The sequence below is a fragment of the Bombus huntii genome, chromosome 10 (assembly GCF_024542735.1).
Source record: "Bombus huntii isolate Logan2020A chromosome 10, iyBomHunt1.1, whole genome shotgun sequence".
Classification (NCBI taxonomy): Eukaryota; Metazoa; Arthropoda; class Insecta; order Hymenoptera; family Apidae; genus Bombus; species Bombus huntii.
The window spans coordinates 3,445,099-3,462,935 of record NC_066247.1 but is presented as its reverse complement, the minus strand read 5'-3'; the positions used below and the strand labels follow the sequence as shown (position 1 = coordinate 3,462,935).

The 17,837-nt window shown below is 35.8% G+C and overlaps 1 protein-coding gene across 6 annotated transcripts in view; it reads left to right on the top strand.

Moving 5' to 3' along the window:
* Positions 1–17,186, top strand: part of LOC126869980 (protein phosphatase PP2A 55 kDa regulatory subunit) — a 45,024-nt gene extending 27,838 nt beyond the window's left edge. Inside the window, exons 1-10 of one of the 6 annotated variants that reach the window (XM_050627250.1) lie at positions 3,264–3,451; positions 5,667–5,979; positions 10,773–10,838; positions 11,065–11,162; positions 11,546–11,824; positions 12,066–12,243; positions 12,372–12,706; positions 12,775–12,990; positions 13,097–13,264; positions 13,359–17,186. In XM_050627250.1, coding sequence (XP_050483207.1) covers positions 5,895–5,979; positions 10,773–10,838; positions 11,065–11,162; positions 11,546–11,824; positions 12,066–12,243; positions 12,372–12,706; positions 12,775–12,990; positions 13,097–13,249 — 1,410 coding nt within the window. In that variant the 5' untranslated portion in view covers positions 3,264–3,451; positions 5,667–5,894 and the 3' untranslated portion in view covers positions 13,250–13,264; positions 13,359–17,186. The other 5 variants (XM_050627251.1, XM_050627249.1, XM_050627247.1 and 2 more) reach the window with 5 other exon arrangements.
* Positions 17,187–17,837: the final 651 nt, after the last annotated feature.

Below are 17,837 nucleotides of genomic sequence, written 5' to 3'. Positions count from 1 at the left end.
CTTTTTGCTACAGACAGGAATAAGTTGTTTTTCGATACACGTGCATTATTAATCGTCGATCAATTTCTATATCAAATTATTCTTCTTTGTATCATTGCTTAGCAACCAAGATATAAATCAAAGTTAACGTGGCGTCCGAAAGAGACCGCATTATCTCTGAAATCTCGTGATGAGTAATATCAAATTATCATTATCAAACTCGTTCATGTCATATTAACCACAATGTATAAAAATTGCAGCTTTTTGGAATGTTTTATAGCTATGAGGAGCAGATGTAGTAATCCACTTGCTGTGTGTCCATTACACGCAATAACAATGCTCGTACGATGATGTTTGTGAAGTTGAGAAGCACGAGGCAACGTGTCGATCAGCTCGAGTAGACGTTTAACGATAGCTGGATTACCTCTCGTCGCAGTGTAATAATTAAAGGTGCCAAGTGAAAGGTTAAACTCTCCACATGCACGATTATCGATCGTGTCTGCTTTCCAGCAGTGAAAAAGAGGAATTCGTTTTGTCATGCTCGAGTGATCCGCGCAGGCTCTTCGAATATCTTTTGTGCTCGTTGCTTTGATTTCGAAAAATGACGAATGGTAATTGGATTTGTCGTTCCATTAACAGAGACATTAATAAATATCCATGGAATATTAGCTGGTGTCAGCAAGTCGATAAGAATGACAATTAGAAAATGGAAAATTGAAAGGGGAAAAAGCCCCGAAAATGATCTCTGCCCGTCTCAGACCGACATGAATCGAGAAGTAAAGCAGGGAAACCTTTATAGTCGGCCGTCTCCACCTTTTCATCCGTCGCACCGCCGTCATTATTGTCATCGTTCTCTTTGCCGAGGGTTTTTAATCAAGAGTTCAAGGGACAAGAAACTAAAGATGGTTTAATACTTAGAGGTTAAACGCGATATCCTTAGAATTTCATTATTTCAACGGTATCATATCGCACGAGTATTTCGAAAGAGTTACGACTCAGACAAGTTTTTCAAGAAGAACGAAAAGTTAGCTTGCAGAAATATTAAAAGATTTAGAAACTTACAAAAATATTATATATACGTTTAATTTTCATTGCGTCAGGGAACAATGGCTAAATATCGTTTTCGTAATTTTCCACGCTTAACCCTCGAAATCTCCCTTTCGTGTTTCCTTTTCAAACAAAGGACTAAATTATTTTGAGTCGTAACATTTTTTAAACACACGTGCAACATCGTCGTATCATCCAGGATAAAATTTTACACAAACTGGCTTTTTATATTCCGATAGGATAGTATGAGAAAACTAAATCCCATCAAATACAGCAAATATAAAGAGGGAATCGTTCCTTCAATTTCCACAGAGCGAGCAATGAGTCTAATTAAAGTGACTTCTCTCGCGTGTTCTTTGAACGATTCATTTAATTCGGATACTAAAATAGATCGTCGTTGATCTAGTGCTCTTATTTAAAGAACTTGACCTATCCTTTTTAACTTTCCTTCGAGCTTGCGCTAACTTGTAAATACAAAGTGCCGAATAAAACAGGGAAATATGAAATAAGAGAACAGCTCTCGTATCATAAGCGTGATATAGACAAAGCTATTTTCTGTGACTTTTAATTTTATATCTACCTAAATCGCCACTGCAATTTTATGAAATGTTTGCATTACCTGGGATGAGTGACCCGAGCGATAAAGTTGCGTGATGAACGGTACGTGACTGAAGATCAGAAAAATGCTTAGCTAGGATTTTCATCAACATCAAAGAACGATTCAGAGAATGCACGTAAATTGTCATATAAAAAGTATACCTAAAACTACCCAGAAGTGCGTTTCTCTTATTAATTACCAACAAAGAATATTTCTTGTAGATAAAAAAAATTCGATCCTGAATAAATTACGAATCAGCATTGTTACTTTAACGTTAAATAATTTTATCAAGAAATTCGTTCATCTCGTGTTCCATGTCGCAATAAAATCACGTTGCTCTTCCGGCCAAGCTACTTGCAAAATTCCAACGGTATTTCTTCCTCGAATCGTCAGCGTATAAGCATAATATCCCCTTGGGATAAAGTTCGCCCATAAAGGATGAGTTCAACGTCTTTGAGAAAACTCAATTAAAAATTTGAACGTCGGGATATCGTTGAAAAGTTGTTATAACGATCTCAGGGTTGGATCTACGAGAAATCACCGCAATAAACGAGTATTTCGAACTCGGGGAATGTTGCGTGCTCATAGTACGAACTTCCTACGCAAAAAGAATGAATTTCAAGCTTAAGAAGCAGTCGGAAAATTCTCTGGCTAGACGCCAGGGATCTTCTGTCACTGGCATGCACACTTCGCCGGTTTAACAAACTACCACCCGTCTGCGATCACCCCTCTTGCTCATCCTCTTCCCGATCCATAGTCGTGAAACGATTTTTTCAGCCATGTTAAAAAGTCGTCGCGCGTTCGAAAAAAAATTCGCGTCGGGTTAAGCGGATTCAACGACTTCTGTTCTTTGTTCTCTGCATTTTAAATGTGTACAGAGTGGCGAGCACTAATTGGTTTTAATTGTTTAAAATGTCGGACCGAGATCAAATGCAGTCCTTGGCCATCGAATTAGAACCATTTGTAGCTTTCAACGTCGTTTGCTTTCTTTTTTTCTTTTTAATCGAAAGGTACAAACCAACTTTACATATACATACAGCATGGATTATTTTATTCAGCGTGTTAAATCATCATAGTGCCGATACGGTCTTTGGCTATTTATTATTCGATTGTTTGAAACTCTTTTGCTAAAGCATTGAAATATGGTAAAAAATGTTTAGTAAAAATTCTAAGGAAGATATCGTATGTATACTTTAAGGCAACCTCCTCGCCGAATTCTTAACTTTCACATGTATTTCGAACCCTGTTGTTTCGTCTCGATAAAGCCAGAAATTAACTAAATTTTCTGTACGGTATTTATAGCCTGGGCTTGGGAAATTGGAGGGTTAAATTTATCTCTTTTCGCTTTCGAGTTATTAAATTTTCATTCAGTACCCTGCTAGACAACCTGTTCCCAATGAAGCTAGGGGTAGTTTTCTGCGTTTCCCATTCAAACGAACGTTATCACGGGGAGTATTGTAGAAAACTGAGGGGCAGATCATTTAGTTTGAGAATCTGATCCACTGGCAGATTAGCTCGATGACCTTAAACGCGTTTAAATTGCAAGATTAACCGGCAGTAGCGATTAGCGGTAAAGATTTAACCTTGCTCCATTCCTGAAGGTAGGTACATTAATTCTGTCGCGTTCGTTCCAGTACACAGACAGTACTTCTGGATTAAAGGTGTCTTCGCTCTACGTTTACACGTCATCCTCGTCGTGTGTAAATTTTAGTTCTGTGTCAGAACTAAAAAATTCAATAGCTCAAGGTGGAATGGTATTTCGAGTGTTTAGTTGCATCGTGCAATTGGTTGCCTCATTACCGAAGAATTCGTTCGTGAAAAACAAAGGTATTACCTTCGAATATGCTCAAACACATACACAAACGCGTGCGCGCGCGTCATCGTTCCAAATTAAAGGTTTTATCTCACGGCAAATACTACAACCACATGAATAAACTCGTGGTACAAACTTAAGACACGGTAAATATGTGCGCAAGTATAACTGACACCAATAGCCAAGTATAGCAACTTCGTAGAACATAATCGGATTACGATGTAGTTTATATGAAAGACACTTGTATTGTTCGTCACATTCGGCTTTGTCTTACATTTCTTTTATTGGCATTAGCGAGTGATCAGTAGCATCCTCGGTCATCGAAGTGTCCGGAGGTCGGTGCAAGTTTGACGCGAGGTTAAGCGACACTGGTGTTAATCAGATTTCAATTTCCATCCGCCGTCAGGTCGGCGCGAGGGGCTCGTTCGTCGATTTCGTCGAATTAATAGGCTGCGTGACGTAGAAAGCTGATAGAGGAGGATACCGGTGTAGCAGTAATCCAACCGGCGCAACACGAAGGTTAGAGGATGTTACTACAAAATATCTGTGCATTGGTTTATTTATATAAGCAAATTATTCGTCTGCGAGTGAAATCATTTGATATTTTATATTTGAAACTATTTCTGATTCTACCGTCTCAAAATATCAGCGCTTCATAGTCCGATGATCGTAACTTACTTCTTAATGATTTGGCAAATCTGTCTAAGTAAGTTTTCATAAACGTGCTAATACGTGTTTGGATGTTCAACTGTTTAAAATTATTTTTCATTCTGTTATTTCAAACCATAGATTCTTCATAGTCCAACGTTTCGAATGAGATAATTTTTACACGTGTCAGAAATTTCTTAATAATTTAAATTTACACAAGTTTCTATATGTGTTCCAATACTTACGAGCAAGGATGTACCTACGCTCGTGTTCTTTCGGTTAAGGTCACATTTGCGTTTCAGATCTTCGCATAAATTACGTGCCTGTTTATTCGCATTCTTTGCATCTTCTATTGGCGCCTACATCTGGCGTCGATGTCAATGTCGCAAATGACATCATTATTAAATGAAATTGCAAGTGCTGAAGCGTGATCTGTAAGAAGAAGAAGAAGAATTCAATCTAATCGGAGACACGAACCACGAGCTATGCCAAAGAACCGTTTCAACCCTTGCGCAGTCGTGCTCGCGCCTCCCTCGTGCCACTGCTCAAATGAGTTTACCCACGTTCGGCTACCTGTTGCCTTCTTTTCTTTCTTTTCACCGGTCCTCTGATAATATTTACGCATTTGCGCGTCAGACGGCACTCTCTCAAGCGTGTACCTACACGGAAGAAGGACGCATTCACGCACGCGTCTTTCAATTGGCCCCGCTGCCATTCTCGTTTTGCGCCCCTCGCGCTAACGTGATATCCCACTTAAATCGAGATTAAAAGCCGACGCGTACAAAGACCGGCCTCCATGTGAACGCTCACATAAACTTCTTCCGGGTTCTACAGATATTACGGCTGCTTGGTATTACACGACGCCGTAAAGAAAATTTCCATCAGTGATAGTAAACATTGTTGAAACACGCTGATAGATACATCGAGAGAGTCAAAGTGCAGCTCGTTGGTTCATTAATCCTATTAGAGAACAAAGTTAACGCTACATTTCACTCGTAACTTTTTTTTTTTTTTATGGATTTACGTTATTGAAATTTATCGGATCTACGTTGCACTTGCGTAAACGAATGTCGAGAATTGGATCGATATACTTTTTCTTTGTTATTTCTTCTTCCATCCAAGTGGTACAATTTTATGAAATTCGAAGAAAGTCAACTATATTACGTTACTATTCTCGGATCATAGAGATCGTTTTTGTACCTTCTATTTGTGCAATGAGCTTCTGTATTGTATCTGCTATTTGAATACATTTTCTATATTTTTTCTGATTCGTAATAACAAACTGGGATTTGTAATGTTAAGGATGAAGCGAAACAATCTGCCCTAAGCAAAGCGAACGAAGTAATTTTTTTAGGATTATACGTCACATTATTTCTCATCCACCAGCGTTCATTCGTTTCCTACTGTATTGCTAATTTACAAACAACGAAGATTCAATAAAAATAAATCCGACAATCTCCAATAGCGCGAATAGAAACTTGGCGATTGAAATTCGCCAATCTGATTAATCTAATAAATAACGTTAATAATATAAATTTACATGAAAAAGTAATCGTTCGCGTGATCGTTGTATTGTTCCAGTGACGTCTGAGGCAAAGTGGAGGTTGAGATTCGAAATAATAGCGTGGTTAACAGGTGGAAAAGAGTTGACGTTCGCGAAATACCACCACGCGTCACGCAGGGGTGGTGGGTCTATGGGGGGCACCGCCCCAGCGGCCCCCCGGCTCCAGTCCAAACGGAAACTGCCGGAACGGTGCTATCCTGGCAAGGTCCAAGACCGCTCCGCTTCCGGTACCACCGTCAAAACGGATGAAGAGCCCCTCCAACATCATGAGGCAGTCTAGCCTCACCAAGCTTGGCTCCATGATCAATACCGCTGTGAACAAGAGAGTCGGTGAGTTCTATCTTTTTTCGTTCTTTATTTTCCTCCTGCATCATCCGCCCTTCTTCCCTTTCTTCTCTTCAATACCGCGCATTATTAACTCTCCGAGCCTTAAAATGTTTGTGTGATGGCTGGGAATAGTAATTTCTGTTCGAGCAGAGATAGGGGTAGAGCAGAGTGGGGAAACAAATTTTCCCGTCACGACGTTTAATTAGGATTTTGAAATTTATTGAAATATTTCGAAATAAATAGATGCGTTTCCTAGACGCGTGCATATAAGTCGCGATCGTAATTGTATTTCTTGGTATTTAGAGCTCGTTAATTTTCATAGAGATAAGTAGAATGGATAAGAACAAGATTCTATACGGTTCGTTATAATCGAAACATTGAGAGTAAAAGTGGAGTAAGCCAGATTTTTTCTACGCGTGAGTTTATTGGATTAATGTATTCCAACAAGCTCTATTAATCAAACGAAAATGGTGAAATTCATTTTTTCCAGATCAAATTCAGATATCATGGGGAAATCAGTTGTTGCACTGAATATCTTGTGCTCGTGCCTATTTTTGATAATCAGTTACTCGGTTAAATCAGTTACTTCGCTGAGTCCATATTTACTCTTAATGTTTCAATTATAAATTCAAGCAGGTGATTAACATCGAAAAAATTAGAACTAAGAAGCTTTTCTAACACGCAGTTTATTCAATTCAGCAAGTTTGTCTTGCGGACTCTTTTTCAAGAAAACTCGTCGAATGCCTTTGGTAATACGATTGTTATGGGTGTTCAATCGTCGATAATTGTTTTCCGTATACAAGTGTATCGATGTGAACCGTTTCGAGCACAGTTTACATTTAGCGGTCAGTTAGTAAACTCGATGTCACCTGACAATAACAGTATGATGAATATCGTTCGAGAAAACGGTTTGCAAGGATCACCAACGAAAATGAATTTGCGAAATCATATCATTGTCGGACAGTATAGTATCGATTTCAAAAGAATCTTGGTCGAAGAAGCGATGCGAAGCATCGAGAACATCTTGAGGTGTGACGAATCCTTTTATAATGGTGAGTAGAACGAATATTTGTAACTAATATCTACAGTTACGGTTTTTGAAAACAGCACGTTGAACTGGTCGTTGGTGCAACACTCTGGTTTAGGGAAAATCAAAAGAGTGAATGAATTTTGAATATTGTTGGTCACACACGCGATTCGATCGATTTTCCATAGATGTGGAAAAAATTCGTATATATAATACGTCCTCTAAAAGGTCGAACGATCTATACTGAATTCGAGCGAATCTTCAACGCATTCGAGCGTGAACTTATCGCACAATCGAAGCTTATAAATTTCGTAAGAACAATGAGTGTCTGCCAGGCTTGAACAAATTTTATTTCAAACAAGGATAAAAAATAACGATTAGAAATAACGAATCACTTCGACCGCTATATTGTTTTAACTTTAGGAATAATACAGGGGAAAAATGTTATTTTGTGTTAAAATTTAATCATTTTTTGATAATTTCAGTTACTTTTTTTAAATGGAATAATTTTGAGTCGAATTATTATACAACTGTTATTATTACAAATCGGTTTCAGTCGTTAATTAAAGCGATACTTTTATAGGATATTAAAAAAGTTTCGTTTCACGAGAACACGTGATGTCTACTTTTTCGAAAACACACTTACGCTTGATTCATAGCAAATATCTCGTCCAGGTAAACGTTGCACCGGCTCTACACGCTTGTTAGAGTTCATTACAGATTCATTAACATCCTCCCCCTAACACGTTCGACAACGAGAGTTTCGTGTGTCGTACGAGCTTATACACTTTCGTACCAGTTCGAGACAGTCGTTTCACTTGCAAACGTTTGCGCCGTACGAAACGCTTATTTGTTTAATCTATTCGAGCCTCGGTTAATTGTTCGAACCAACGGATAATATAAAAATCGTTCGTTTATTGACACAGTGAATGAGAAAATAATTCGTGTGCTCTTAGTTTTTACACGTTCGATCATTGATCGTATAGTTGAATTTTTTAAATAAAAATTCATCGTACAGCTCCTCTTGTGGCAAATACGTTGTGATTTGAATTTCAATTCTTTACTTTGAAGTACCGGTTCGAAACTACGCCCAAAGTTTCCTCTTGCTCGTCTGCGCTGCCACAATCTTCACTTTGAATTACAAATTTCTGTGAGCAAAGTGAAAAACATACTACTTTATACGAATTTAGTTTGTAAATTTAGAATGTGGCGGGAAAACTAACGTCATTGGCCCTGCGATTAATATTTGCCAAACACTATTTATATTTTTTTAGTGAAATGATCAATTTTAAATTAACGAGCAAGAGGAAAGAGAACACTTATCGTGCTTCCAATGTAAAATATTAAATTTGAAATGGTTGACGAACGATCTACTGCTGGAAAGAAGAGTATTAATATTCAAACCAGGACGGATGTTAGACCCATATCGAGAATGTATCGAAGAGATCTACTAAAGTAAATTGTAATCGATTCTGTGCTTTGGAACGCATTGAAAATGTATGACGCGCCTCGACTTTGAAAGCGTATGACCCGAGTGTTTCAAGTTCTCCGAGTTTTTATTAGTGAAATCGAAAAGTAGCAAGGAAATCTTTCTATATAGAAGCTTATTCTGCCTTTGCTAAAAATGGACTGGTCGATGTCAGATATTCGCTCAGCCAGGAATTTTGCACATTTATCCAGGGCTGTACCTATGTTTTTCTCTGTGGAAGAAGTGCATGAGAAACTATCAAAACTTCTAGGTAATTTTTTCTTAACGTCATCGTCGATATCGATTAGTAGTTCCTCTTTATTTTATAAAAACAATCTTTATCAAAATTTCACAATTTTATGCCTTAATTAAATCCAGCTTTACGATACAATTACAAATAAACCTACGGCAATTATATAATACGATGAATATTTTGTTAACAAAAATTGAATGTATTGATCCAAAGATATTAGAACATTATTTCATTTTCTAGAGAAAGACAAACATGGACGAGGATCATTTTTGTTATGAGCCCCTTAAAATTAAAGAACATAGGGGAAAAACATGATAAGTCATATCTTTTGTCTTTTGTAGGACAGCAATTTTCAAATTTAAAATACATTGTCAATTAATCCCATTTTAATCTTGGGATTAAACATAAATTTTTACCATCCTCCGGATTATTTAAAGAATATCGATTATCATAAAATTAGTCAAGCTTCCTGGTTTCATCTTCTATTTTTAAGAAATTTACGATTTGTTCCCTTTTCAAATATGTAATATTAAAGTATTATTTAGTATTTCAGCTACAAATTGGTGTCAAGATCAACAAACTGTAACTTATCATGTAATTCCCGAGTGAACTTTGATTATTATTGGAAAAGTGAATCTTTAAGGGAATTTACAAAACTTAATTTAAATTTTGCGCGACACAGATGGCGCTGTTAGATCGGCGGCGTTCGGTGGTTTTCGTAGTGGTTCGCGTGCTGTCGGTTTTCGCAATCAAGATGGCGATTACTGTCGGAATAGCGAAACCTGACTGTGGTGTGACGTCACGCCATAGTAGTGTTGTGCGGTTATGCGTTCGTGAATTCCGCCATTGAAAGGTAGTGATCGGATTCATATTAGTGACGGATTAGTAAGGACGAATATGTGACAGGGTAAAAGGGTTGGGCAGAGTGTGGTAAACAATCGTGAAGGTTTCCTGTTTCCTGATCGCCGGCGTGGCGCGCCGCGCGCGCGTATCTCTGGTCGAGTAGGCGGTATTGGACCTCGCACCGGGAGTGAGCTCGCGTGCGAACCTCTCTCTGGTCGCGTAGTGTCTCTAATTGCGAGATGGCCGGTAAGTAAGGCGTCGTGAGCACCGGTTTACTATGCGTGGTCGCTCTGTATTTCTACGACACGTCGTGAACCGAACAGTGCGTCGCTCCTGCTGGCCGCCTCGCCGCGCCGCGGCAACCTGAACCTTGACCCAGATACTATCACGGGTTCACGGGTATATCCGCAGCGCTCGCAGTGCACGCAACGTTCTTCTTCGTCAATTCCGCATCCTCAAATATAATCACCCGTACCCACTCTCTGGATACTTGCTGTGCGCGGGGCCAAATGCGCCCGTCGCCGGCGACGGCAGCGGCGGCGGCGGTGGCGACTGCCTAGAAGCACGATGGATTGCGCCGAAACTTCAAGTAGGATTACTTTTACCTTTTTCCCCTCGACTTTTCTTTCATTTTTTTCTTGCTTCTCCTTTATTCACTTTACTTGCGCATATTTTCTCGTTTGTCGTCTCTTTTCATTATGACTTATCTTTTTCACCTTACCTACACACGCTATCGCTTCAGTCATGTCCCTCCACGTTTATTTTATCACGTTTCACAGTCACAACCTTCTCGGTGTTATTTTTTCTTAGATTCCTTTCTCTTTCCTTATCCCCGATATCCTTATCGATTTGCTCCACTTTTCTTGCTTTTACCCGATAATTCGATCAAATCTCGTGCGTATCGTAAGTGAAAGAAAAAGCCGCGGACGTTTGTAGAATATATATCTCTACGCGTCTTTTTACCACTGTGCATCTACCTGTTCTACGCTCGAAACGCATGATGTAATTCAAACGATAAGCATTATGGGATTTTTATCTATTTTGTAATACATTTTTTTATATATGTATTACGTGTTCAACAATGAATACATTATGGTGTATTGAAAATCGGAATTTTGCATTGTATACTTGATAATTTTATTGTTACACTTCTGTTTTCAAGTAAATTTTTGTATAACGACTTAACTTCTTTAATGTTGTTTTAGGTAATGGTGACATACAGTGGTGTTTTTCACAGGTGAAAGGAACATTAGAAGACGATGTTACTGAAGGTAAGTTCTAAATAGAAGTTGCACATATATTATGTGCGTATATTATCTCATCAATTTTCATTCAGTGATTGCACAAGTATGTTAATTTAGTAATAAAGTATTGTGATGTATTCTTTTTCTTCTTTCATCCATCTCTTCTTTTCTTTTTAAAATTACTTCTAAATAAATATTTTCTCAATGTTCCAGAACACTTTATTGTAGTTATTTGTATTGTGTTCTGTTCTAGCTGATATAATCTCATGTGTTGAATTTAACCATGATGGCGATCTTCTTGCAACAGGAGATAAAGGTGGTCGGGTGGTTATTTTTCAGAGGGATCCTGTCGTAAGTTGAAGTATATTTGTAATAATATGAATTTTTTATATTTATAGAATTCTTATGTGCTATAAAATTTTTAACATTTCAATAAAGAGAGATTTGTCCTTTAAATAAAAATTATATTTATGTGTTAGTATTGGATTATTGCCAGATTGTTCTGTACAATATGTTACATTTTTCTATCTTTAGAAAATTTCTAAAGATAATCATTGAACATACTGAGAGGAATAAATATCTCGAATACTTTATTTATGTTTTATGAAATTTTTTAAATAGTTTCATTGTCTGTAGAAAGAAGAACGATTTAGAAAATTGATAGAAAAAAATAAAAAATATTTAGGATATTTTTTAAGGCCATAAGATAATTAGAACATTGTATCTTTATTTAGAGTAAAAACAGTATACCCCGAAGAGGTGAATACAATGTATACAGCACCTTTCAAAGTCACGAACCTGAATTCGATTACCTGAAATCATTAGAGATAGAGGAAAAAATTAACAAAATTAGGTGGTTAAAAAGAAAAAATCCAGCACATTTTCTACTTTCCACAAATGATAAAACAATTAAATTGTGGAAAGTCAGTGAACGAGATAAAAGAGTAGAAGGCTATAATACAAAAGAAGAAAATGGTACAATTCGTGACCCCGCTTGTATCACTTCCTTGAGGGTGAGTATTGATGAGTTTCATTGAGATTATTGTGATATTATACATATAATGTGGTAAATTCTAAAACTCTACAGTTTTTCTTTCTAACTTCTAACTATATAAATATAATTTTCCCTATACTATTGTGTTTCTAACAAAAATATTTTCAAGTGAAGGTCAAGGAGTTCAAATATGCACATAACATTATGAGGCTTGTGCATTTTGATTATCACATATTGAATACTTATGTATTTTGACCTAGGTACCAACTATAAAACCAATGGAGTTGATGGTAGAAGCATCCCCAAGGAGAATATTTGCCAATGCGCACACCTATCATATAAACAGTATAAGTGTTAACAGTGATCAGGAAACATACCTCAGTGCTGATGATCTTAGAATTAACCTTTGGCACCTTGAAATCACAGACCAGAGTTTTAGTATCCTTTTTTCTATGTCATTTAATATTTATTTTATTTTTGGTTTACAAATTCTGAATTATATTTATACATCTTGGATATAAATTTATTATAATGAAGTATATCGTTTTCTTAACAATGATACACAGATATAGTAGACATTAAGCCAACTAATATGGAGGAACTAACAGAAGTAATAACTGCCGCGGAATTTCACCCAGCAGAATGTAACGTCTTGGTTTATAGTAGTAGCAAAGGAACAATTAGACTCTGTGACATGAGATCTGCTGCGCTTTGTGACCAACATAGTAAGCTCTTTGAAGAACCAGAAGATCCAACAAACAGAAGTTTCTTCTCCGAAATAATTTCGAGTATAAGTGATGTGAAACTTAGTAATTCAGGAAGATATATGATCAGTAGAGACTACCTCAGTGTGAAAGTGTGGGATTTGCAAATGGAAACAAAACCCATTGAATGTTACCCTGTATGTAACAAAAGTCATAATACAATTTTCATACATCTACAAAATATTAATTGATTATATTATTATAGGTACATGAATACCTAAGATCAAAGTTATGTTCATTATATGAGAATGATTGTATCTTTGACAAATTCGAGTGTTGTTGGAGTGGTAATGATTCTGCTATTATGACGGGTTCATACAATAATTTCTTCAGAGTATTCGATCGTACAACTAAACGTGATCTCACATTGGAAGCAGCACGTGACATTGCCAAACCAAAAACACTTCTAAAACCACGTAAAGTAAGTGTAAATTTTCAAAAACTATATAAAATATTTAATAAACTATTACTATTGTATTGCATTGTATACTATTGTATTGTCCATAATATATATTATTTGCTTAAAGGTTTGTACTGGTGGTAAACGTAAAAAGGATGAAATTAGCGTGGACTGCCTTGATTTCAATAAAAAGATACTACATACTGCTTGGCATCCATCTGAAAATGTAGTAGCTGTTGCTGCTACGAATAATCTCTTCCTATTTCAAGACAAACTCTAGCACATCTGTATGCAGGTATGTCTATTCAACGTTGTATCAAATTATAAATACAAACAGGAATATAAATTTTATTCACAATAATAAGAAAAATTGCTTTCCATTTTTTCAGATCATTCAGCGGTACATATTGACGTGAGCAAGGCACGTTCAACTGAAAAATCCCAATGGAACAAGGGATGCCTGAATTATACTGACGAAAGTCAACTATTAATATGTCAATGGTTGACTGACCGAAAAGTGGTGTACGTAGCGCCGTCCACACAGCTCACATATTCATACACACTATGTATACACACAAAGACATACAGAATTGCACGTAACACCTTGTCGCGCGTATATATGTATATAAATGCATGCAAGCAAAGACATATGCATAGCTCTCCAATTTATTGAATTCCGCTAGTTCAAATAAAATGCACGTGGAATCATTGCCCATTGACAAAGAAAAATGTACAGTTCAATCAATCAAGAGACTCGTGTTGGCGGTTATTATTTAAATATTTTAATAGAAGATTAATATATTCAGTTCGCTTGTATAATAGAAATTTTGATACCGTACAATTTAAAGTGCTTTTTAATATAGGTGATTTTTCTACGTATGGAATGGTATCTGTAAAAGAAACTGCATTAGTAGGATCAACTGCATAGAATTAAAAGTCGCTAGATGCGATAATTGTGTTCTCGGTACATGTGTGTAGCATATAATACCTTTGCTTAATAAATTATTTGCCAACCAAAATGCCTAGACATGCAAAATTAAAAGTAGAGATGATTATATGTGCCAAGAGATGTGAGATTAATGTGTAGCTCGTTACTATTTTATTCTCAATCCAGTATTCTTTTTCATAACTTCTCGCGTAGTACAATTTTGTGTTTTCGGTAGATAGCTCATTTTCAAAATTAAATTTTTCTGTGTCGAAAACTATATCCTTTATATATCAAATTCGTTGCTGATTTTAGAGTAAAAATATTTTCATAACTATTAACAATTGCATTTAAAATATACCAGCAGTTACCATTAAGAAGAAAGCCGAGCTTTCAATTATTTCAATTAGTCGTTTGTTGTCATACATAACTTAGTAAAAGATAATATTAAATAATAGGCCTATATCCTCGTGTCTTTATTTCCTAAATAAAATATATTATCAAATACCCTTATCATGGCATGTTAAAAAACAAATATTCGCCGATACGAGTCAAAATATGAGAAGACAAGACAAATTCACCTTTCAGTGAAACTTTGAAGAAAAATGAACATCAATGCATTGCATACTTTAAACAGTAAAGAGTATGAGTGTAAAGCACCATTCGTCAGTTGCCGCTTTCTAATAATAAGAAAAAGAAAGGACTCAGTCAAGAAGTATAAGGAACTTACGATAACTGTAAGTGGAATACAGGTTTTCTAATATTTCTTATTGACAACTTATTAACACTTATACTCTTACACATATAAGCAGCGATTTCCTACACGAATTAAAATAAAACTAAAAAGTGCATTTGACGATGGTAAGCTGCGCTTGCAGAGTTTATATGTATAAATTAAATATGTGCTGAGTAAAATATATTAGCGGAATATAACGTCAACATTGTGGAATTTATAGAGACGAAATTTGAACGAAACCACGCGTGATTGAAACATACGCGCGGATTATCGATTGCGATCAAGGTGAATAAAATTGAAACTTTTTTATCAATGGAAAAAATTCGATAGCGAAAATTGTCTTTAACGGGACATACCTTATATTGGTGACTTAAATTGTACATGATTGAGAATTAGAATTAGTAATTTTCACGTGTATAAATAACAATTCTTGAGTCATAGGCAAATAAACGACTTTCGAGGTTTCCTAACCATATAAGCAATCATATAGTTTTATAAAAAAAAAAAAAACAAATATATGATCGCTGTGCGGAAATGATTACAGGAGATTCGCTTTAACACGTGAATCGTCCTTAATTTTTATTTAATTCTCCGAAAGATCTGCTATATGGCCAAAAATAGACACGCGTGATATAAAAAAAACTATTTTAAATTAAGCGCTTTGAATGGTTTAAACTAATCACATTCTTATTCAAATGATGTAATATTTAAGCATTAAGTTTTAGGTACTGGAAATTCTTGATTAGCTATTTTCTGAGTTAGACTTCAAAGTTCAACTTAATTAAAAAAAGAAATATTGCATATTATTACGTTTCTTGCAACATAACTTTCATACAACTTATCTTATTAAAAAAGAGATGGCAAAAAATGCATTTGATATGGTATAGCTTAAGAAATTTAGTTGTGTTACTCCCATGTTAACGAGAGAGAAGAAAAAGAAAAACCATCTTCAAATAATCACGTGCAGACACAATGCATGAAACGTAATAACTGTGTACCAATCAAGGATTATTACTCAGTATCTTTGTAACGCGATATTTAGGCAATTGTGTACTCACAGAGATAGGAGGTGAAAAGACGCACGAATAAAAAAATGCAAAATTATAATCGATAAGTTGTAATCATAATTTGTTTTCAAAAGTAATACGCGATGGAACCGTGAAATTCGTTCTATACTCGAACAAAACGTAGACGTATTTTTACAATTAAGTAATATTAATATTATTACTGCTATTATTATTATAATTATAGTTATTATTATTATTATTATTATTATTATTATTATTATTATTGATATTATTATAGGGACTCTGCGTAACTTGTTTGTTTTGTTAACTGTTATGCAGATTTAGTCACGGTGATGACGACTTGATCTGTTCGGTTAGCTAGATAGCATGATGATGTAAAATTGATTGCGAATTAAACGATCGTATTGAGATACCGGAATAGAACCATACTTGTTCGCGCAGTAAACAATTTTACGGAAAAACCGTTATATTCCGAAACACTGGAAGTATGCAACGAAGAGCCCGGGGCTCCCGTTAGATCTTTTAATCTTCGTAAAATCCAATTGCTAACGGGATCAATGAATATGAGACTAATGAAATACAATAAACTATGAAAAAACAACAATGGATCCCATTGATTGAAACTAACTTAGGTATAAAATTAATTTAAAAGGAAATGCAATTTGTATCCGCTTGCTTGATGCGAGGAGATGAGATTTAGGTCTCGTATGTATGGATCCCTTCGAGAAAGACATTTTAAATATTTAAAAACATGCCTTACAACTGGTCGTATCATCGCTGCATCCGTGCATCGGACAATCTGAATTGACGTAAAGGAAGTTAAAAAGAAGTACACTGAGCAGAGTAGAATTTTGGCACGCAGGACCTGTCTCGTTGTGATATAATAAACGTCATTGTATTACTAGCCGAATGTTGAAGCTCTATTTTTATTAAAGTAACCATGTATTATTAGTCCATACTTAGCGTTTTTATAGCGAATACGTAAAAGTCTTTTTACCTGTCTTGCGTGAGGTACGATGAAGCGAAACTACAATAGCGGGACTCGCAATGTTTCAATGTTGGTTTCTATAAAGTTTTTCGTAACGTCGATCAACTATATGTAACTTGTCGCGTGAAATATACTTTCTCCGGTTATTAATTCCATAATTTATTTCTTCTCGCTAATGCACGCAATTAGGTAAAAAGAACGATTATGGTATCCATTGTCGAGTTAAGAAGAATCGTGCCATAGAATGTTATGCGTAAAGAATACTGTCATTTTTACTGTTTATCTTACATTGTACACTTCATCATCCTTTCAGCGGGCGAAATTGCGGATAATACGGTCGAATTCTTTTCGGGATTCAAAATTACTTAACGTCTGTTTGCACGGTACAGATTTTTACGAGAAATTTACGCTATGAAAAAAATGTAAAAGATCATGGAATGAAGATGTAATTGAAAGAAAGCGTAAGGCATATATATTAGGTAGTCTTGAGAAGAATGATGTAAAGCATAAATGAGAATAATGAGCAAAACTACGTCGAAATCGAGTAACAATAATTTTCACTCCTGATTTTGACTCTATACCATTCAACCTGATCGTAATTGCTTCTGAAAAAAATGCTCGGACGGATCTCAAAAATGTTCGATTACCCATCACCAATATTCAAATATCTTTGAGATCGTCGAGTTTATTTTGTACTGTATAATGTGCCTCAAAAAATGCCCAGCGTTACTAAAAGCGAGTGGCAGTTCAAATTCGAGATAGCGATTGATTTGTTTGCAGAAAAAAAAAGAGAAAGGAACAATAAAAGGAAGTAGAATTGAATTAAATGCTGCGAGCGCAAACATTGTCAATGAGATTTATCGTAAGTGATTAGAACGGTGTCGTAGTAAAGAAGAGACGAAGAAGACGCGGATTTATAAGAAGAGATCACAAATGAAAAAAGACATTTTGTTTTAGAATGTAGCATTACGGTAGTATATGCAAGCGCATTAAGATTCGACTAATTCAAAGAAATGAATGAACATTGCGCCGAGATATAGATAAGTTACATGGTAGCTAGTTTTGAACGGATGACAGTATGAATATTCTGTACTCTGCACGTATGTGTCGTTGCATGCCTGTATAGAGACAGAGGGAGATCAAAGATATAATCATTTATTTATCTTATTTCGGGAAGAAATGATATATGCA